The 20,823-nt window shown below is 46.4% G+C and overlaps 3 protein-coding genes across 5 annotated transcripts; 2 read left to right on the forward strand and 1 right to left on the reverse strand.

Annotated features, from left to right (window-relative positions):
• The first annotated feature begins 17 nt into the window (after positions 1 to 17).
• On the forward strand, positions 18 to 12,787 carry trak2 (trafficking protein, kinesin binding 2). Of its 3 annotated transcripts, XM_084574024.1 has the most exons (17): positions 18 to 143; positions 2,389 to 2,563; positions 3,127 to 3,321; positions 6,159 to 6,218; positions 6,830 to 6,906; positions 6,993 to 7,109; positions 7,204 to 7,422; positions 7,530 to 7,608; positions 7,717 to 7,847; positions 7,933 to 8,007; positions 8,454 to 8,591; positions 8,672 to 8,751; positions 8,852 to 8,986; positions 9,063 to 9,352; positions 9,710 to 10,228; positions 10,316 to 10,415; positions 10,540 to 12,787. In XM_084574024.1, exons 2-17 carry the CDS (start codon positions 2,509 to 2,511, stop codon positions 11,330 to 11,332), a joined length of 3,063 nt encoding a protein of 1,020 aa, XP_084430150.1. In that variant the 5' UTR covers positions 18 to 143; positions 2,389 to 2,508; the 3' UTR covers positions 11,333 to 12,787. The 3 variants fall into 3 exon arrangements, with proteins under 3 accessions (XP_084430150.1, XP_084430151.1, XP_084430152.1); XM_084574025.1 differs by lacking the exon at positions 6,159 to 6,218; XM_084574026.1 differs by lacking the exons at positions 18 to 143; positions 2,389 to 2,563; positions 6,159 to 6,218 and adding an exon at positions 5,884 to 5,924 and having other exon boundaries at positions 3,134 to 3,321.
• A 135-nt stretch (positions 12,788 to 12,922) lies between these two features.
• Positions 12,923 to 18,724, reverse strand: trim25l (tripartite motif containing 25, like). Its single transcript, XM_084574027.1, has 16 exons — positions 18,015 to 18,724; positions 17,429 to 17,524; positions 17,067 to 17,300; positions 16,515 to 16,674; positions 16,399 to 16,431; positions 16,271 to 16,309; positions 16,133 to 16,180; positions 15,997 to 16,050; positions 15,863 to 15,910; positions 15,708 to 15,770; positions 15,218 to 15,400; positions 14,991 to 15,110; positions 14,491 to 14,526; positions 14,337 to 14,405; positions 14,175 to 14,240; positions 12,923 to 14,072 (listed from the first exon to the last, which is right to left on the reverse strand). Exons 1-16 carry the CDS (start codon positions 18,642 to 18,644, stop codon positions 13,498 to 13,500), a joined length of 2,454 nt encoding a protein of 817 aa, XP_084430153.1. The 5' UTR covers positions 18,645 to 18,724; the 3' UTR covers positions 12,923 to 13,497.
• Positions 18,725 to 19,574: 850 nt separating this feature from the next.
• nudt15 (nudix (nucleoside diphosphate linked moiety X)-type motif 15) lies at positions 19,575 to 20,791 on the forward strand. The gene is made up of 3 exons (XM_084574741.1): positions 19,575 to 19,795; positions 20,164 to 20,360; positions 20,435 to 20,791. The coding sequence occupies exons 1-3, from the start codon at positions 19,647 to 19,649 to the stop codon at positions 20,548 to 20,550; spliced, it is 462 nt and encodes a 153-aa protein (XP_084430867.1). The 5' UTR covers positions 19,575 to 19,646; the 3' UTR covers positions 20,551 to 20,791.
• The last annotated feature ends 32 nt before the right edge of the window (positions 20,792 to 20,823 follow it).

Consider the following 20,823-nt stretch of genomic DNA (forward strand, 5'->3'; position numbering starts at 1 on the left):
GAGCGCGGTGTCTGTTTGTCGTCTGCCTCGCTCCCTCCCTCCCTTCACCACCACCACCATTGTTTGAGGCTTTGTGAACAGATTGACAGACGTCCGCATGGACCGCTGGAATTGCCAATGCGGGGGAATAACACTGACATAGGGTAAGGTTTAAAATAATAAAACATTTTGTTTAACCCCTGTAAGGATGCGGTGCTAGCCGCCCGAGAGATGCTGTGCGCGTTTGAGCTCGCGAGGGCACCGTTAGCTTACGCAATGCTAAGCAACAGTGAAGCTGTCATCGGACCTCACGAGCGGAAAACGTTAAGCCAAAGTATTAAACCAGCTAGCTAGCTAGCATGTACAATTTAATATAAAATGTTTTAAATTTTGCGATAAATTAAGTGAAAAATAAATAAATATTACAGGTCAAAACAGCTAACTAATTTTTGGGTCTGGCCTGTTGAACATTTCTCGTTAACTTTAGCTAACATAATGTATTTAACCGTCTTCTTAGCCTTCTAAACTAGCCTTTAAAGCTAAATATAAATAACAAACAAGATGAATAAATTGCAGCTCATTAACATATAAATAAATGTCTGTTTGCGAGGAAAACTCAGTATTCATTAACAGTTTTTAAATTGCTAGCTACATCTGCTGCACTGTTTGACGTGTTGTCACAGTAACTCGTAAACAGAACAATTTAGGATTAGCATCGATCAGTCATTGTTCCTCGGACCACTGTAGGTGAAGTAAAACACATGACAAATAATGCTGCTTCCTTTAGTATACTGCTGAATTGTAAAGTAGCTTATGTGTTTACTTTCTAGGAAAGTGTCTTTAAAATATATAGTAGTAAATCGTTGCAAATAAGGAGGATACTTGTTGGATGGATTGGATGATGGTTGCCTGTCAGATGAAATGGGTATTTCACAATGTTGTTGGTGTAATTTCTTTGGCGAAGCATGATAAGGAATGTCTGCTGATGTTCCAGTCAGACATTTCAAGTTATACACTGTATAACAACACTTATACACGTAACAACACTTAAAGCCCCTGATCCCAGTCGGGGTCACATGCTGCTCCTCATGTCCTGATTCCTTTGAAGCTTTAAAGCAGCCACCTCAGGCCAGTTTGTCTGGAAAAAAAACATCTGTGCAGATGCTGTGCTGTAAAAGAAATCGCAACAAGCCTAAGGGGAAATCAGTTTGAATACGGTATTTAGATTCTGCCATTTCGACTTCTGCGCAGGTTGTAGGTCACTCTGTCGCGGGTTCAGCATCGGCTGAATGTGTCAACTGGACGTGAAAGGAGGTGAAGTCTGTAAAAAAAGCTGATGCAAGCAGAGCGCCCCTGTGGGACGGCCGTGACAGACCCGGGGCTGCGTGTAACGCTGCTGTGCTGTCTGTGATTCACAGAGTCGCTACTTTCAGGGCTGCTCCCTCACTGCTGTGCATTTTACATCTCCGCAGTGTCACCACTATTAAGTGGCGGTTTCAGATTGTGGTTAGATGTCTTTGTTCAGCCTTTTTCAAGCCAGAGCATGTTGTGTTTGCGCAGCCACAGTATAATGTAAACCACATATTCCTGTTTAATTTCTCTTTTAATTATTGTCACAAAGCTAACGTGAGACTGTCTGCCTCTGACAGGCTTACTCATGACGTGACTCACAGCTGCTTGGACAAGATCAGTCCTGGCATTTTAAATAATGGAAAAGAAGAAACATGCATTTGTTGCTAAGATGAATAAAACATTCCAGTATTAATGTCGTCCAGTGCCACCGTCATTAGTAGGTCAGTACAGTATATCCGCGGCTGTGGCATTGCGTGCATCACATCTCATTTAATCTGTTTTCAGCTTCACTGTTATGTAAGCAGAGGATGACTGTTTTTGCCCAAGGACTCTTGTCTTTCCACACACATCTCACAGATACACATGCACCGGACGAGCTCTGGGGGTCAGTGATCGAAATGCCACTGGCGTTATCTTTTAAAAGTTTATCAGTTTATCTGTTGTTATAGAATAGCATAACCACGCCCCTGTCCACTAAAAAGGGGAGCCTTGCCAATTTTAAACACGAAGGGCTTGCTCAGGTGACCTTTAACCATGTAACCTGTAGCTATGCACCTGTCCTCTTTCGTCAATTCTCTTGCATTGAGCACTTCTACTGTATTGCATCTTATTAGCTCCGTGTCCCTCTCTCAATCGCCTTGAATTGTCACCAATCAAGCCAGAAGTTGAAATCATCACTAAGACTTAATGTATGTTGTCGGCAGGTGTTCCAGTCAGCCTCATTAGCACCTGCGCAGATTAACTTGACGGCTTTGCTGCGTCTAAATCGGCTAAAGTCAACTACAGCGTCTCGGAGCATTTTTCTTTGTCACCTAGTGCTTTTCTCCTCCGTTACAGGTAAAGGTGTGTGTGTGGGCACCGCGCGTCAAACTCTGGGGGACAGGATGTGATGTCACGGCCACAGCAGCTCCCGTATTCTGTCCAGCTTTGTGTTTTTTTCTGAGTGGGGAGCCGGACATGTTTGAAGTCAAACCCCGGGCGGTGGAGAAGAAAGAGTCGAGCACGGAGACAGGTGGGTTGTTTGTGGATAGCCGTCAGTAAAATATCTCTGTATCTGTTTGTGTACATGCTCAGATGCCGCTCTGCCTCTATGTCAAGCTTCCCCGAGGTGCAGCATCCTGTGTCCTTAGGCGCGATGCTATAGTTAGCTCCATCTGTCCCAGTAAACCACATATTTGCTCAAGTGGAAGGACATTGGCTTATATAGTGCCCGAGCCAAGAGGACACAATCAAATGCTCCGGCAGCCGACTCCCAGATCTCACTAGGGCTGCACTGGTTTAACAAAATCAAAAGCATCATTTAAGATTTTTATTTTGTTGCACGATAACCTTATCATGCATCAGACTTGATACCTGTGCAGTAAGTAAAAAGCTAGAGAACAAGAAACCTTAACATTGCATAAAGATTGTAATCTCCAGGAAACACTAGCTAACTATGCTTCATAATTTTTATGAGGTGTTCATGAGTTGGCACATCTAAGTGGAGTTTAATATTAACCTCTCGTGTATCAATAATGAAACTAGTTACTACTAGACCCTAGCTATTAAATAATACATTATCTGTCTGACATCCAGATGAGGGGCTGGGCAGCAGCGGGAGGCACTATGGCTCCGGCTCGCTGGGCTCCGGCTCAGTCGGCTCTGGCTCCGTGTACCTGTCGGACAGCCAGGACTGGGTGGTGTCCCCGAGCTGCTCTCCAGACGAAGAAGGCCCGGTCCAGCACAGCGCCATCTCCCCCATGCTGGCCGAAGAGACTTTTCGCTACATGAGTGAGTTTGCGCAGCCTTTTGATTGGTTGAGCCCCGTGGTGACGTCGGGTGTACAGATGGTGTGTCCAAGTGCACTAGGCACGTGAGAGATTCATTTGAAGTCTTGTTCATTTAAAAACACAGGGATTTACTGTGGGTATTATTTGGCACGGGGATTGTTATTGTGTCTGTTTGTCTTTGCTTGTGTGTCTGACTCTGTGTGAGAGAAAGAGAGAGAGGAATGCAGTGATCCAGTCAGAGTTGAGTGCAGCGGAGTTCAAATCCTGGACGGTGTCACGGGACAGACAGTAACGAGGGGGTGGGGTGGTGGGGGGATACAGAGTGGAAAGATAGAGATTGAAGAAAGGACAGCAGCGGGAAGAGGAGGATCATGCCGATCTTAAACATCCACAATGAGGAGGCGTACGATAACTTTGCGGTTGAAGGTGAGAGCAGGCTTTGGTATCGTACTCTGTATGTGTGACAGACAGAAACATGTGAGCCAGCAGGAGCTGCTTCAGTCAATCCGGCAAGGTCAGGCAGAACGTGACAGGGCGGAGGGGAAAGTTGGTGTGTGCTCGTCGAAAGACAGGAAGTGGGCAAATCTTGCTCTGTGTTTACATTCAAAGATTCATGGTATGTGGGAGCAGTGTCGGATACACACGACTTCCTGTTTTTCTCTCTCGTGCACAGCAGCAATCAAGCTTTGCTTCTCTATTTAGATTTTGTTTTTGTGACAAAACAATTCAGCATTTTACATAATTTGATGTAATTGTTTTGTTGTTTTCCATCGATTTATTTTGAAGGTTGACCTTCTGCAAAACCACTTTCAGTAGAGTAGAACAATTTGAGAGTAGTGCACATGACAAGTACATCAAACGAGTAATAATTAAATTAAATGAATAACAAAATGTCTAACATGACCAAGAAACAAAAACTGAAGCGTTGCACGTGTGAAAGAAGGGGTACACCGAGGGAGTCTCGGTTTCATGTTTCTGTTTGCTCCACTTCCGCAGTGTAAACTCAGACACAGCCTATTAATAGAGCCCCGATGCAGTCGCGTGGCATGGTTAATATTTGACTGCCCTGGTTCTCCTAAATCAGGCCTGCGTTTGAGAAGTGTGAGAATGTGTAGAGAAGTGTGTTGTTGCTTCTTTTTTTTAACAGTAGAGTCCTGAAAATGTTTTAATCACATAAATATTTCTGATTGAGAAACATGTCAAATATCAGGTGTCCCTCTTTTTGTGTCACGTTGTGAAATTGGAAGACAGAACATTAGACATTAGTAGCCGTAGTATACTGTAACAGTGTTCTCTAACATCTCATTATTTAAGTGTAAAATATGTAAGTTTACTTTTACTTGTGGACAAAATTTGGAAGATTCTAGCCGTAAGAAAATCTTGATGCTTGATTAGTTTCTTTACTGGGAAACTTTGGCTCTGATTATCAAGTTCATCTTTTATACTGCTTAAGTTTTCTGTTTTTGTGCGGTGTTTGCATGGATTACTTCTCATTCTCTGTTTTAAAATTGGGCGTTACAGGCTGTGATATAAAGAAATGCACCTGCAGCTGGAGGGTTACTGGTGCCAAAGGTCCAACAGGCCATGCGTAACAATCTCTATAGTGTTTCATAACAAGTCACTCATTGATTATTGTGTGACTTGTGCGTGTGCCACTTTTGTGTGATATCAAATATTGTTGGACTTTGAAATTATGCAGTTTATTGTGGCCAGTTTCGCTTATAACTAAATGCAACAACCAGAAGTGTGTCACTGTGAGGAATGTGCGACTGTGCGTGGAGTAAAATCTTTCGCGTTTTTGCGCACTGTTCGGGAGATCATGATAAAAACGGACCACGGATGTCACCTGTACAATGACGCCATGCTCCACCAAGAAGGTAAAGGGATACGTGTGTGAGCGGTAACGTGAGAATGTGTGTGATTTTATGTTTATGTCGTGTTACTGTCTTCCTGTGTGCAGCAGGGACAGAGGTTATTTTTACCCGCTGGTTGTTGGAGGAGAGTGCAGCGTCCAGATCCGGAGGTCACAGAGGGCCTCAGATTACGAGACAAATGCTCTCGTCTGCTTAAGCAGCTGTCGAACTCTGCTGTCATTTAATCCTCGCTGAAATGTAGATTGTTGTGTTATGCTAAAACGACAAAAGAAAAGGTTAAAGACACCAGTATCATGTGGGGGAAAAAAAGTCAACTTTACTGCGGTTTTGTTGTGGTTTGATTTCGCTTTACCACAGTATTTGGTTTAGTCATAGTGACCGCAGTTATCAGTATTTACTTGTGTGCTCGAATGACTTGTCAATCAGTTACAGGAAATGATTCAGATACTATTAAACTACCTATTGTAAATACCAGGCCTGATTTTCTCGTGGACCTTCGCCACATAATGTATTACACAATTAGGTCAGATTTGTTGTATAATTTAATCTTTTCCGGTATTTCTAGGTATTACAAGGTGAATGATTAACAGTTATTGTCAGGCCACTGTTACATCCTGCCTGTCAAGATTGGGTTTCCAAGTCAAATGAGACGGCTCAATGATTAGAGATGCCACTTTTCCTTTGAACAGGTGGAAGTGGGAGCCGTGCAGCGCCGGTGACACCCACTCAGGTGCTAAAAGTGGCCGGAACTAATTGATGTGTAGATCCTCTGAGTGTCAAACTAATGTTTCTACATGAAGCTCACTCGACGGAGCTTCAGCTTTTACTCTGCTTCTCACATCTGTCTGTGTTCCCATGTTTGTCTTTCTGTCTTTCTCTCTCTAGTCCTCGTCTTAAAACAGGCTGGTTTCTTCCACACCTTCTGAACCTTTCCCGTCTTCTCTCTCTTCCCATCTCTCACTAGCGTATCTTGCTTTGGAGCCCTCCTCTTATTCCCATGCTGGCTCTCAGAGCCTCTCCAAAGGTATCTTCCTCTCCTTTACCTGCTCCCTGCCTGTTCTGTTCTGCAGCTTCCTCATTTAGCGCCAGCGTGAGAGAGGGGCTTCAGTCAGAGACACGGACTGGGAGCCCCCTCTCTGCTTTTTCGCATATAGATGACAGCAGATTTGCGTCATATAGGTCTTCTGTCTATAGACGGCTTGTAGTGCAGTAGCACATATCATAGTGCGCGTGTTCTCTTTATGTTTTTATAGCCTTGCGCTTGCATTCAGACCACTAGCAACCACATAGCCATGTTTTACAACTATGAAATGACTTGCACTAGCGTTATCACTGTTTTAGCAATATACCCGACATGCAGTTTAACCACACATGTTTGCGATTGGCTGCTAATGTCAGCTCTAGCATGCGCAAATGGCTGCACACGTTGCTTGTGGTCAGAACGTTTTATTTAGTAGTGAATACCCCTAGCATGCTGAAGATGTGTGTCCACTAGTCTGGAGTGATTTATTTTGATTTAATTTAGTTGTTGTGTGAAGTTGCTTGGACGCACATTTTGCATGAACGTGTCACGGTGTGCACGATAGCTTGAATTTGAATTTGTCACCTAAATATTTCCATTTCCCCCCTCGCCAGTCCTCAGTGCTGATCGGGTGGAGCAGATGAGCAAGACTTACAATGACATCGACGTCGTCACGCATCTTTTGGCCGAGGTAGGTGTTTCCCCCGTCGATAGGAATTTGTTTTCTATCAAGAAATGGCAAACGATTAGCTGAGTGCCTTGGTTCTTACTTAACAGCGAGACAGAGACTTGGAGTTGGCAGCTCGGATCGGTCAGTCGCTTCTGCAGAGAAACCACCTGCTGCACGAACGCAACGAGGCGTTGGAGGAGCAGATAGCACAGGCCCTGGACCAGGTAGCTTACGTGTTTATTTTATTTACATGAGCAGCTTTATGAGCAAAATGAAACAAAAATGTCCAGTGTTAAACTACTTTCCAATATTGGCTAGGTGCACCAACTGCAGCATGAGCTCAATAAGAAGGATGAGTTACTGCGGATGGTGGCCAGCGCCTCAGAGGAGAGTGAGACCGACTCCAGCGTGTCCACCCCCCTGCGGCAGCCCAATCCGCCGGGGACCACCGCCACTGCCGCCGCACTCAGCCAGCTGGAGTCCCTGCAGAGCAAGCTGCAGGAGATGGAGGAGGAGAACCTGACGCTGAGGTCTGAGGTACGAAACAAAACTTAACAGAAAGTGAAGTGGGATTTTGAGAATTGTAATCACTGGTATAAATGACAGTCTTGATTCATTTACATTTTAATGCTTGTCTTCTCCAGGCACGTCAACTGAAAAGAGACACCATTTGCTATGAGGAGAAGGAGCAGCAGCTAGTGAGCGACTGCGTGAAGGAGCTCCGTGAGTCAGAGACACACACACACACACACACACAGCTACATCCTCCAAAGTAACATTCACAGGTCAGGAATCTAATTTTACACTTTTGTTTCTTCTCCATTTTCTCAGGTGAGTCCAATGGTCAGATTGTGTCTATGACAGACGAACTGTCTCAGAAGAACGAGGAGCTGCTCAGACACCAGGAGGAAATCGCTCAGCTGCTCTCCCAGATAGTCGAGCTGCAACACAGAGTGAAAGAGGTGGGCGGACTTGACTGCTGTTACCGAGTCCTTCCTGTGTGTTTGGACCTGGAGCTAATGTCGTGTTGTTGTTGCTTTTCTCCAGCTGGCTCTGGAGAAGGAGGAGTTCAGGATCCACCTGCAGGCCTCCAAGGATGCTCAGAGACAGCTCACGGCAGAGGTACACACTGTGCACTGATTAAAGTGGACACATGTGTCCCTGGTTTGTAGCTTATATGTACTACACATGTAAAGATACTACTATTTTTTTATGTTTTCTCTCATTTACAGCAGCTTCTGCCTATATATATGTGGTATTTTACTGCCCACTTGCAGTGAAAAAAATAATAAAAATTACATTTTAATTGCATTACTTGCATTTTAAAGTGTGTAAATTAAATTATGTTTAACATTTTAATTAGTAATTATGTTAATTCAGTAAATTCCGTAATATGTTTGGGAATTAATTTAATTCACTTCCACTGGCAAATTAAATTACACACTTGCGTCTCTGAATACAAGCCTAATTGAAATGACTCTAAGTCCTTCCTTTACTTAATTAATTGCAACATGAAGAAACCAGTCGTTTTAATAAAAAGGGTTGCATGTGTTTTTCGTGTGCTGCAGCTCAACGAGCTGGCGGAGACGAACGCCGAGTGTGTGGAGATGCTCCACGAGTCACAGGAGGAGATCAAGGAACTTCGCAGTAAAAACACCCCGACCGCTGGGATGCGGCGGCACCTCTCCTACGGCCTCTTCCCGATGGTGAGAGAAACACATCCTGAGGTTTGACGCAGCCGCACAGAGAAGAAGGTTGCAGCTTCATTAATCTTGTTTGTGTACAGGACTCCCTGGCTGCAGAGATCGAGGGCACCATGAGGAGAGAGCTCAGTGTGGAGGAAGAGACTGCCGTTCAGGACCAAAGGTTAGAGACTTCACAATCACAGGATGCTTCACGATCCAACTTTTTGCACATTATGTGAGCAGTCTCCTCCTTTCTCACCCTTGACCTCATCTCCCTACAGAATTTCCCAAAAGCGTGTCTTCCAAACAGTCCGCTCTGTCAACGCCTCACGGGCGGCTTCAGCCACCCCTCCTATCCCTGGCTCCAGGCAGAGCTCCTTAGTGATGACTGCACAGCCGTTCCAGTCCACGCCGACGTGAGTTCCAAAGATGCCTCTTGTCATTTTATAGATTGGGTTTAGATTTCGGCTAATATCCCGTCTGCGTCTGCAGGGAAGAGGGTCGAATGGTTCCGCCCGGTTCATCGGGAGGAAACGACCTCACCAAAGCACTCCACCGCCTGTCCCTGCGGCGGCAGAACTTCCTGTCCGAGCGCCAGTTCTTTCAGACGGAGCGCGAGAAGAAGCTGCAGGGCCTGTCGGGCGTTGACGCCGACGCGGAGGGCAGCGGCTACAGCTCGCCAATGGGCAGCGTGCACTCCTTCTCCAACCTGTCGGATCTCTCCATCAGCGTGTTTAAGACCTTCCTGCCTGAGAAGCTTCAGATCGTCAAGCCCATGGAAGGTAACATTTAGCGAGATGCATCCTCATTCACACCTGGAAGCCTCCCAGCACATTCTCACTCCTGTTTACCACAGAGCAGCTGACGAAAAACAATTTAAAGTGTAACAGATTAAATTTGAACCAAGAAACGAGAGATGTCCCGTACAATTTGCACGCTGCACTACATGAATATAGAACAAAGGTGTGATGGATCCTCTCTGTTGGATCCTGTCACATCAGCTCTACATCAGTCGCTGTGATCTGCATGGTGCACCTTGTTTCAAACTAAAAACAGTGACTTTTCTGCTTAGAATAATATTAAAATGATTATTGTATCGATTCAGATCAGTAACACGTCAACACATAATCGTTTCTCAGGCTCACTGACACTCCACCACTGGCAGCAACTGGCCCAACCTCACCTGGCCACCATCCTGGACCCGCACCCAGGGGTAGTGACTAAAGGTTTCCGCCCACTGGCCCAGGATGCTGTGTACCACCTGTCCGACATGGAGGAAGACGAGGAGGACGAAGAGCTCAGAGAAATTGCCGCCCTGGAGAAAGGGGCGTGTGAGCAGGGTAAGGCGGAGGAGGACGAGGAAGAGGAGGAAGGCGGGATCACCTTCAACGTGCAGTCTTCATCCACGCCCGGTGAGAGGAAGGACAGAAAGCAGTCAGCGTCTCCTCTCCCTGTCGCGCCCGTCTCCCCCTCCCTGGCCACGTCGTCTGGGACACCTGCCGCCTCCTCCACAGTCCAATCAGATCTTTGTCTGACACCACATTATGCCGTGGCGAAATCCAGCCTATCATCTCAGCCCATTCCAGGAGTCTCCACGGCAACGGTCCAATCAAGTCAGAGTTGCACCACGACAACAACAACAACAGCATCTTTATCTGGTAAATGCTGAAACACAAAGTTTTAACACGTTACTTCTCGTTGTTGCAAAGTGTTCATGACTTTGTTCTTCTCATGTTTCGGTTCAGTTGCAAACCCAGGGAAGTGTCAGAGCTCCACCTTCTCCACCTACACATTCACGACCTGTCGCATACTGCACCCTAGTGACGTCACACAGGTCACCTCAAGGTAAGTCATGTCGACCGTGTAGAGAAGTCCAGCACATGACAGTCCTGTTTCAAAGTTTCATGGTGGTGATTACCATTTTAACATTTTATCTCCTCTTTCTCCTTCTCTGTGTCGTGTTTATCAGCACTCAGTCATCCCTCTTGGCCAACACGCCCAGCTCCATGAGGACAGGTCCCAGTACGCCAGTGACTCCCTGCAGACTGAGTCTGGGCGATTCCTTCCCCCCTCGACGCCCCCCTGCAGCCCCCTGCGGCCTGGCCAAGCTGGTCCTGGAGAAGGGCATCTCTGCACAAGTATCCACTGACAAACCCCCTTCCTCCCCGAAACCCGTCCCCCGGAAGCCCCTCTTCAACCTTCTACCAAGCACACCTCCTAACTCCCCCTCCCACTCGCCCTCTCCTTCCCCCGTGCCTATGGAGTCCCGCCAGCAATCTGCTGACAATTTCCTCGCTTCGCGGCCTGCGGAGCTTTTTCTCCAGGACGTTTACGGTTTGAACCTCGGTCGCGCCCCCCATCCCGACCTACCGAGCGTCTCCCAGGAAACCCCGGCCCTTGTCTCGTCCCATAGGTCTGCCCGAGTCAGGCCTGACGCGGCCAGTGTTGGCCTGGTGGAGAAGCTGCGGCGGCTGGGCTTCACAAAGGTGCTGCACGGCTCAGAGTCCGATGCTGCGGTGCCGCGCCAGGATTCCGCCACGTTTGTGTCTGCGGGCGGAGGGAGCCTCTTAGACGGCCTGAGGCGCAACCAGAGCCTCCCGGCTATGATCGGTGCTCGGGCGGGAAAGTCATGCGGTAACCCCACACCTCCTCCTCCTCACCCCACATCCCTGGCTCTCCCACCGCCATCATGGGGGAACCTTAAGGAACGCCGTCGGCATGTTGCCGTCTCCCACCCCCCTTCAAGTTCAGCCAAACGCTAAGGGAAGCCTCCTCCATAACTCCACCCCATCTCTCCTCCTTTCCGCCTTTTGGAGAGAGAAGTCAGGGCATCAGTGAGCAGAACAATCCCTCCTTTTTATGACTTCATTTTAAAGCACAATTGAACTATACTGACTGTTTTTAGTGATACCGCAGTGTCTGTGTGTGTGTAGACGTCTGCCATGATGCTTGTTAATAAGGCCTTAGCATTGCCTGAGTGGGTTATCTGCTTCTCAGTCGCGTATTATTAAATAGGTTCCCCGGTGAGGCTCTGGATGTTCAGTTAGGGAAGATGGGACAAAATGTAAGTGTTTGAGGGTTTGCGAAGGTGAATTAGAAAAGAGTAAGGGAAGTGTTTGAAGGGAGGGAAGAGAGGTCTTTGCATGTTAATTTGTGTCGGAAGGGAAGGACGAAGGAAGAGAGAAACAACTGAGCATCCAGGGTTTTGCTATTTCAAGGGCTTGTAGTTTGGATAAGCTAGTCCGTGATGGTATCATACCAACCCATAACACAGCAAATTCTATCTTCTTCAGCGAACACAAGCCTTTAGAGTCAGAGGAGGACTTGGTTTTATTACCTGAGGGCTAGCTGTGAGACTTTAAGTGCTAGCTGGTTTAATAGCATACTGCCAGGCTAACCTGAGAGCCTCTGAACATGCCAGTATTAATATTATCATAATGATTTTACAGTGACGTGCACGGGTGTCCGCTAACCGTCCACGTGCCGAGCCCGGGCGTGTGCATGAAAAGCAACTTTGCCTGCAAAGTCCCAGCATGCACCTGTCTGCAGATGGGAGGGGGCCAGGCTGAAGGTGAGGTCAAAACCAAATCAAGGTAGGGAAAGAAAAGAAGGGGGTCTGCCTTTTCCTTCAGGTTGTGATTTGTGTGCGTGTGTGTGTGTTTTTTTAAATGGTATGAGGCCTTAAGTAGAAGCCAGCACTGTTCTGATTTGAGTTCCAGCTAAGCCATGTTTGTATATAGTCGCACTCAGAGGGATTTTTGGAGGTCGTGTTCATTTGGGGAGGGATCACCGCTCGGTCGTTTCATCACGGCTCATCATAACGGAGAATTTATTTGCTCGTCTCAGGCCTGTGTGACTTTCAGGTTCAGTCTGTTAAGAGGGGAATAACCACTTGTTTTAGTTGCGTATCACGTCTGGGTGGTTGTTTTTGTTTGAAATTAGCTTTTCTCAAGGACATGTGCAGTTCTCACATTGGCCACCAGGCGGGAGTAGTGCTGTAGGGAAACGTCCGTCAGTTAATCTTATAATATTACAGAAAAAGGAAGCTTAGAGCTTTATGCTTGACCCCTGTGACCCCTCAACCCCTCAGTGCCGCTGTTCCTCATGTCCACCGACAACCCTCCCACCCTCCCACTCAGTAACTGCACTTTTACTTTTGTATTTAACCTTTTATTTTACTGACAGCACTGTTTGAAGTAGAGACTCTAACATATTAATTAGCAAGAGCATTTAGTATAACGTGCGCCTGTTGTAACGATGTCAGCTAACATTTAGTTGTAAAGATTTTAATATATGTACGTTTTCTGTTTTGTTGTTTTTTGCTTTCCACATGAAGGGAATCTAAATTAAGCTTTTTATTTTATCAAGAAATGTGATGTATTCTAAGCTAATTGGCGATGTTTCAAAAATGGATGAAGAGTGGAGAGAAGACGGAAAGTACATTCAGACTGTTCATTATGTCTTTAGATTAGCTGTCACATCTGTCCCTGTCGAGCAGGAAGTTCAGGTTTTTTTGTCTTTGTCTTTGGCTAAAATAGAAAATGTCCTGTGACTTCTTCATATCTCCCCTCTGAGATCATGATCCTCTCATGGCTATTATAGAGTTGCCTCTTTTTTTTTTTTTTAAATAAAGCAATGGAAACAAAATGACTGGCTTGGGTGTGTCTTTATGGAAAATGGGAATGGGTCATAATTTCAAGGTGATTCATGCAAATTAGTCTGGACCAAAGATTTGTGATATTACCACCTGTACAATGAACAATGCAATGTTTGCCTTTTGAGCAGTACAGAAGCTTCTTTCACTAAGTGCATTTAAATTCATGAAAAAAAGAAGGAATCAGGTGCAACTACGCAAACACTTTCAGTCATTTTGTCAGCAGGAGCAATTCCAAGCTGCTGTCTTCAACTCTCTATCCAGGCTGCAGCCTCACAGGGGACAGATCTTGACGCTGTCAGAACTCGAACTGAACTGGCCCAGAGCAAAGTCCAGACCCACCCCGACTCCGCTCCCGACCCCGAAGGCGGCGTACACTGGCTGGGTGAAGTTGGCTCTGAAGGTGTGGAGGTGCGTCATGCTTACTTCCACGCTGTAGAAGGTCAGCGTCCCGGCTGTCATGTCCAGGTAGATCCCCAGACGGGGGGAGTAGGTGACCGGTATGTCCTTCTTCTGGTTGTCGTGCATAGCCGAGCAGCAGGTGTCCGACAGCTCCAAGGTCCACGACTGGGCGTTGTATCCGAGCCCGGACCTGGCGTCTGAGCCCTTCCTGTTCAGAGCGGCGTAGGCCACGCCCATCGAGGAGCCCCGGCCTCTCCACTCCACCTCCCAGTAGCAGCGCTGGGCGTACATCGGGCTCTGGCACATCACCTGAGTCCAGCCGTCGAAACGCTGCGGGGTGTCGGGGTAAGGCTGCCCTGCCACTTGCAGGGTGGCTTTAGTGTTGCCCTCGGACAGAGCCAGCCGTCTGTGGGCTGTGTTGGGGTCGAGGGTCAAAGTCACCGCATCTAGGAAAGATATTTATATGTTAACATAATTTATGTGCAGATGGAGCAGATATGATGCTGATTTAACCTGCTCAGTACTGTAATAGTAATATTGTGACTCACATTGCAAGAACTCCTCTCTGCTCCTCGGTTCTGGGGCCTGGATGCTGTCAATGTTTATCTCTCTCACTGGAAATAAAAACAAAACAGTCGTTAATTGTTACAACACTTGTATTTTTTCATTCATGCTTCTTGTTTCAAGAAGATAAAGCTCCATCGACTCACGTGCGGGGAAAGCAGGTACGTGATTTATTGTGTCCGGAGTTGGCGAGTCCAGGAAGAGGCTGGGGTCAACTGAGCGGTGAGAAAGCGGCATTAGACACATGAGCTTGTGTAAGTGGTGAGATTGATTTTACATGGAAAGAGGCAGTCAACTTACTTTCTGTCGGTGTTTCAGACAGAGCAGCCATCCCCCCTGTTGAGATAAAGAGAATTTAAGCCATGTTAAATCTGCTCTATGTGAGCCGTCTGAAAGTTTCCTGTTTCCTATTCCTAAGATGATGGAAAGCAAGCATGACAGGGTATAATTATGACTTATCGTTTTCCATCATGTCAAACTGACATTTCAGCTGCTTTCATCTCACGAGACTCTCACCACTAACATGTCGAGCGATTCTTTAAATTAGCAGGTCGCACTTCAGCTGGCATTGTCTTGTAATTCAAACCCTTGACACTTCCAGTTTGGTTAATTACCCACACTTCCGCTGACACTGAAACAGTTTTCACCGCATGAAGTTTCGCTGAACTACAAACTTTCAAACTTCAACTACTTTGAATGTGAATTTTCACCATCTTCTAATTTCTGCATGAATCTCCAAGTCAACCAGACACTGTGCAGATTCGGTTATTGCATGGGGAGTATGGGAGTTGTAGTCTTACATGGGTTTCCTCCTGCAGGCAGTGTGTTATTGGCCGGGGCGGCTGGAGTCGCCGGGGTTGCCTGGTTGGTGCCACGGCGGGAGCGGAAGATGCTGCTGATCGACGCCATCCGACTGAAAGCTGGACCAAGACAAGAAAGTCTTACATGCGTCTTGACAAAGCTGCACTATACAAGGTTTGTCAGATGGTGGCAGCAAATGCTAACAGTTTTTTTTTTTTTTACTTACGTCCACTTGATGCAGCAGGAGTTGGAGCAGGTGTCGGAGCAGGTGTAGGAGCAGGACTTGGGGATGTTTGGGCGGGACTTGGAGTCATCGTTGCAGTAGAGGCAACCGAGTTGGACCTGCTCCAGAGAGACTGAGACTCTCTGCGACTTGGAGTGGGGCTCGGTCTGGGGTTGGCTTCCCTCGCTGTTTGGATTATACAGTGAACGCTGGTTAATGTAACAGCCGAGTGATATCACCACCGTCAAATAGCATTGGCAAAACAAACTGTATAGGACCCAGAACAGAACCTTGGGGCACACCACTGGACAGAAATCTTAATTTAACATGCAAAAGTCTGTCTGTAAGCACTAAACACTGAGCAGATCTATTGTCAAATGTAAAGAAAGCAGCTAAGTGACATTAAAGCAGTAAAATAAAACAACATCTTAAAGTAGGAAGTAACGGCCAAAGTATTATCAGGACTTTTAAATCGTAGTCTGTGCTCACTTACTCGATTCTCTTTCATCTCTCCTCTGTCTGTCCCGCAGTCTGGGTGAGCTTGTGTTACCTCTGTCTACAACAAGGAAGAAACACACTTTCAGAACATGCACTACCACTGCTTCATCCGTGCTTGTGAGCGAGCGGCTTCCTTTAAATTCAACTAACCTCGCGGCGTGTCTCTGCTCCTCACATCCTGACTCTTGAGGCCTATACCTGAACGAGAAAATGTAACTGTCAGGCCTTTGACATCATCTTGAAACTGTCACATGCGGCATATAACGAATGTCAGTGTTCAGTACCGAGTCCTCGCCTGTCTGTGCTCCGCGCTCCAATTGAGATAGCGGGTATAGGAGCTGTGGAAAATGAACACAATCAAGTATTAAACATATTTACACAACGTGGTGGAAATATTTAGGAGACAGACACTGAACATACCTGGCGATGCACGGGCAGTTGTGTTCCGGGATCCCAAACCAGAAAACACTAGAGACGAGGGATAATCAGTATTTTTCTTTTTTCTTACAATAAATTAAGATTACATTTAAAAAATAAAAAAAAAACGACAAAACTCACATTTAAAGATCCCTCCTTTCTGTGCTGCGTTCCGGTTGGCTAAATAAAATCAGAAGGAGTCTGTTAAGTAAAAAAACAGCACAACTACAACTTGCATTATGTTGAAAATAATAATATGTGGAACTTACCGTCTCCCAGAGTTAACAGGGTCGTATCGTTGACTGGAATGGAAGAGAAAATGGGATGAATAAAGAGCATTTCATGAAAAGAAAAAAAGGTTTCAGAAGGGACCCTTGTGGCAGACCTTGTTTGGTGATCTTGCCGAGCTCCTGGTTGCACAGATCCTCCACTCGCTCCCTTAAGTCCATGATGGCGTCCCGTACGGGCTCAAAAGAAGCTTCGGGATTAACGTGCACAGGGGGCAGGTCCCCAGACTCAAGAGGACTGCACATGGACTCGTATGTCTGGGAGAGCACAGATTATTCAGTTGTTAGCTGCGGCATAAAAATACATGGACATGTTAAAAATCCGAAGTACATATCTTGCCTGGAAGTCAGACCAGACTATTTTTATGTGGTGTAAAGTCCAACGTCGCTCAGTTGGGAGCAAGAGCATAATCAGTTCCCAACAGAGTGACCCTAGACCAACTTTCCCCCCACAGAAAAATTGGTGTCGGGGGAGCTCATCAGGCTTCCATGCTGGCATCATTATTGACCTCACATGTCTGGGAGTGTCACAGTGCAGTTCAGGTCTGTTGTGTCACATGCTGTTGTGCAGTTAGAGCAGTTCTATAATCTTGCAGTGTGAAAATGCCTGTGTAAAACTGTTAATCTGTGATCTTCATATTCCAACCCACCTGCAGGTAGTGGATGTGGTCCTCGCAGCGTGCCATGTCCTTCATCTCAGTGTCCCTCCTCTTTAGTTCCTTAATTTCGGCCGTCAAACTATCGGCCACCTCCTGGGCTTGGCCCATCTTCTCCAGGCTGGCCTGGTCCAGCACCTCCTCCAGCAGCTCCTGCAGACGCTCCACTGAGCGCCGCAGCTCCGACAGCACCACCTCCGTGTCGTCGTGCACCTTGTCTGAAGAACGCTGTGGGAAGATGGGATGGTCATGTCTCAGTGTACACACAAAACCACTACGACGTCGATCAGTGCTTAAAGGAAATCTGGTTTTCATTTTGAGATATGAATAAAGCTGCTGCACGCTCATCAACCAACCTTCACCAGCTCCATCATCTTCTTCAAGTCTTTCAGCTCCTGCTGTCTCTCTTTCAGCCTCTGCTGGTTCTCTGCCTGCAACTCCGACAGCACTTTCTACAGAAAGACACACAGAGACGTCTGGTGACATCAAGAACAATAAAACGGACGACCTTAAAGGTCACAGAGGAACATGAGCACAAGGAAGCGGCTGCACAGGTGACAGAGAAGCCAGCATGAGAGGGTGGAGCGTTATGAATAGATAGGAATGTAGTTAGGAATGTTTTCAGTCTGGCTGGAGCTGCAGCGACACACAAAAGGACAGAAGACGACACCTTAAACAGAGACACGTCAGACAAAATGGACAATTCACAAGAGCCCTCATATACCACGCATTAATAAATAAATAAAATTAAAAAATAAATTGTCACCTTAGGTCAGTATCAGTCAGATTGGCAGACACAACATGAACCTAAAGTCCTTCCTAACTTCCATATTCCCTTAATTTCTTCTTTACTTCTCCAAAAGGATTTTACCCATCACCCAAACCAAACACTTAAAATTAACACAGACTCTGGGTCCCTCATTCGTGTCACCCCTGACGTACCTGTCTCTCCATTCGCTCAGCCTTGGTGGACACACACTCATGACCTTTGTGTTGGTTGCTAGTGCACAGCCAGCAGACGAACACCTTGCACTGGCGACAGAAGAACTCCTGCAGATACTTGTGCTGGGTGCAGATCTTGTCGGCCAGATTGCCCGTGGGTGGGATGAGCTCGTGCGGTTTCAGGTCCTTCTTGGTCTGGTGGGGCTTCAGGTGGGCCTCGCAGTAGGAGCTCATGCACACGAGGCAGCTCTTGACTGCTGCTTTCTGTTCTCCTTTGCACATGTCGCAGGGTACGGCCGAAGAGGGCAGCTTGCCTTTGGATCTAGACGAGGAGGAGGCCACTCCACGGGCGCTTCGCATAGATTCGCGTACTTCGGATGTGAGGGCCCCTTTGCGGAGCTGCTCCACAGCCTCGGCCAGCATGGTGTTTCTGGATAGAGAGGGCTTTGGGCAGAAGGTCTGTCGGCACTGCGGGCAGCTGTAAATACCTTTGGGGTCATCCTTGCTCCAGTAGTCCTTGATGCAGGCCATGCAGTAGCTGTGACCACAGGGGATGGTGACTGGATCATTTGGGAGATCCAGACACACTGGGCAGTTAAACTGCTCCTCCGTCCACAGCTTCGCACTCATGGTGAAGATGTCAAACAAGAAGAAGACGGAAACGGTTTAGATGTACAGCACTCAGATGTTTAGAAAGCAGAAAAATAAAGAAAGATCTGGAGATGGAGGAAGGCAGAGTGATGCCTGGCTTCACAGAAGGAAATGCTTGACTCTCAGGTGAGAACGGGCAGAAGTGAGCTGGGTGGGGCCAGAGCCACCAGGCAGGTCTAGCGGGGAGAACGGGTGTCGGTGGAAAACCGCTGAATGCCAGGAGACTTAAGGCGTGAATGGATCAATCATTTTATCACTTCATCAAAAGAGAGGTCCTGTAGTAAACACTCAGATGCAACAGAGTCAAAATAATCCTGCGAGTAACAAAGAGACAGTCTGGACAAAGAGAAGAGAGAGTGGTGGACATCTCCGTCTGTTTAAGTCCAGAAACCTTAGCAGTGAAATGATCAGTCAGTATGAGATAGGATTTTTCAGATACATACACAAATGTATATATTTTTAAGTTTTTTTTTTTACAACTTTTACAAATTAGCATCTTCTTTTAAGACTTTTATTAGAATATACACTATAGACAACAGAATAAACACTAGATGCCAGTGTTGCTCTCTTCTTTTGGTACCAGATAATATAATCTATCTATCTAGATAGATAGCTATATATACGCTATCCAAAAAAAGCGTATATGTTTCTATAATGTGTTTTTTATAGAAAATAATAGCAAACAGCCAGGTTGCCAAGTTCAGTCCTCAGCTAACCGGCTAAATAGAAACACTTTAAATATATAAATAAGTATATAAGCTATTTAAATAGCATATGAGTGTTGGCATCCTGTCTGACACAATAAAAAAATAAAATAAAATAGGTTGCTGGATAAAAAAAGGAGGGCATCAACTTTTTAGACCAACCCGGAAGTACACAGAAGGGAGGCCTCTTGTCTTGTCTCGAATAGCAACAGTGCGTCATGCCCGTTAAGCTAACTTCATTTAGCTTAGTTTCGGAGTAGTTTTTAAGTATTTTTAAATGTCAGATAAACCGGTTAAACGCCCGGGGGTGGGGGTCGGGGTGCTGGTTACAGACTCGGCCCACCCGGGCTGTGTTCTCGTGGGTAAACGGAGGAGCGCAGTGGGCAAAGGGACCTACCAGCTCCCCGGCGGTCACCTGGAGTTCGGGTAGGTGGGTAGCTAGCATGCTCCATTCATAAATCTGACAGCGTAAATACTGGCTCATTGATGTATTTGTAAACACGAGTCTTGTCCCGATGTGTTCAGAAAATACTAAGACATGTTCTAAACTTATACTTTTACAAGTGCCTCGATTTAAAGTTAAATCACGATGCTCAGATACTAATTTACTGTATTTTTAAATGCAGTTTGGTGTGTGTGATAGTAAAGGTCAATCTCATTCAAGAATGGAGGGTCAGAAGAAACACAGTATGTCTGTGTAAAGAACATATGACCTTTCCTAACATGTGCGGAGCAGAAAGACAGGATGCGATGCCTTCCAGTGCATGTGACACAGATTTTTATGTCATCCAAAGGGAGACGTGGGAGGAATGTGCTCACAGAGAGGTGCTGGAGGAAGCAGGGGTGTGCTTGGTGAACGTCCGCTTTGCGTCAGTGGTGAACTCCATCAGACTGGAGGAGCAGTACCACTACGTCACCATAATCATGCAAGGAGAGCTGGACAGAGAGCAGTCAGGAGAGCCAGAAAACCTGGAACCTGAGAAGAACGAGGGTGAGTGAAGTTTTTTTGCATTAAAAGCATCTCTGTCCAACTGAGACAGCAAGCAGGTCCTCTGTTTTTTGCAGGCTGGACGTGGACACGCTGGGACGAGTTTCCACCGGAGCAGCAGCTCTTCCTGCCGCTGGCCGGTCTGAGACAACAAGGCTTCCAGCCGTTCAGAGACACGGAAACTCGACCCTGAAACTCCGACCCCCTTTAAATTGAGAACTGTTTACCTCCCCTGCAGGGTAAAACAGACAAACCTCAACCTCTGCCTTGTCCTCACACATCACATCATCCGTTTCAGAGCATACTGTAATTACAAATATACTGTCGTCAAAGAATTATGTTGTTGTTTTTTTTAAATGAGCAATTCCAGACATTCAGATTGCTAGCAACAATGCAACAAATAAAACCTCATAAAAAAACACCAATTGAATGAAATGTCATGATATTCAAGCATAGTAATAGAAAC

The sequence above is a fragment of the Chelon labrosus genome (assembly GCF_963514085.1).
Source record: "Chelon labrosus genome assembly, chromosome: 24".
Lineage (NCBI taxonomy): Eukaryota > Metazoa > Chordata > Actinopteri > Mugiliformes > Mugilidae > Chelon > Chelon labrosus.

Bases quoted from the DNA above. Each gene is read 5' to 3' on its own strand.
- nudt15 (XM_084574741.1), top strand. From the start codon at position 19,647: ATGTCAGATAAACCGGTTAAACGCCCGGGGGTGGGGGTCGGGGTGCTG. The intron at 19,796-20,163 runs GTAGGTGGGTAG...TGTCATCCAAAG, and splicing joins GGCGGTCACCTGGAGTTCGG to GGAGACGTGGGAGGAATGTG. The intron at 20,361-20,434 runs GTGAGTGAAGTT...TGTTTTTTGCAG, and splicing joins GGAACCTGAGAAGAACGAGG to GCTGGACGTGGACACGCTGG.
- trim25l (XM_084574027.1), bottom strand. From the start codon at position 18,644: ATGAGTGCGAAGCTGTGGACGGAGGAGCAGTTTAACTGCCCAGTGTGT. The intron at 16,432-16,514 runs GTCTGCCACAAG...CTTCCATTCCAG, and splicing joins CGGCAAGATCACCAAACAAG to TCAACGATACGACCCTGTTA. The intron at 15,911-15,996 runs GTACTGAACACT...TTTCTCGTTCAG, and splicing joins CACAGACAGGCGAGGACTCG to GTATAGGCCTCAAGAGTCAG.
- trak2 (XM_084574024.1), top strand. From the start codon at position 2,509: ATGTTTGAAGTCAAACCCCGGGCGGTGGAGAAGAAAGAGTCGAGCACG. The intron at 7,423-7,529 runs GTACGAAACAAA...TGTCTTCTCCAG, and splicing joins ACCTGACGCTGAGGTCTGAG to GCACGTCAACTGAAAAGAGA. The intron at 8,008-8,453 runs GTACACACTGTG...CGTGTGCTGCAG, and splicing joins AGAGACAGCTCACGGCAGAG to CTCAACGAGCTGGCGGAGAC.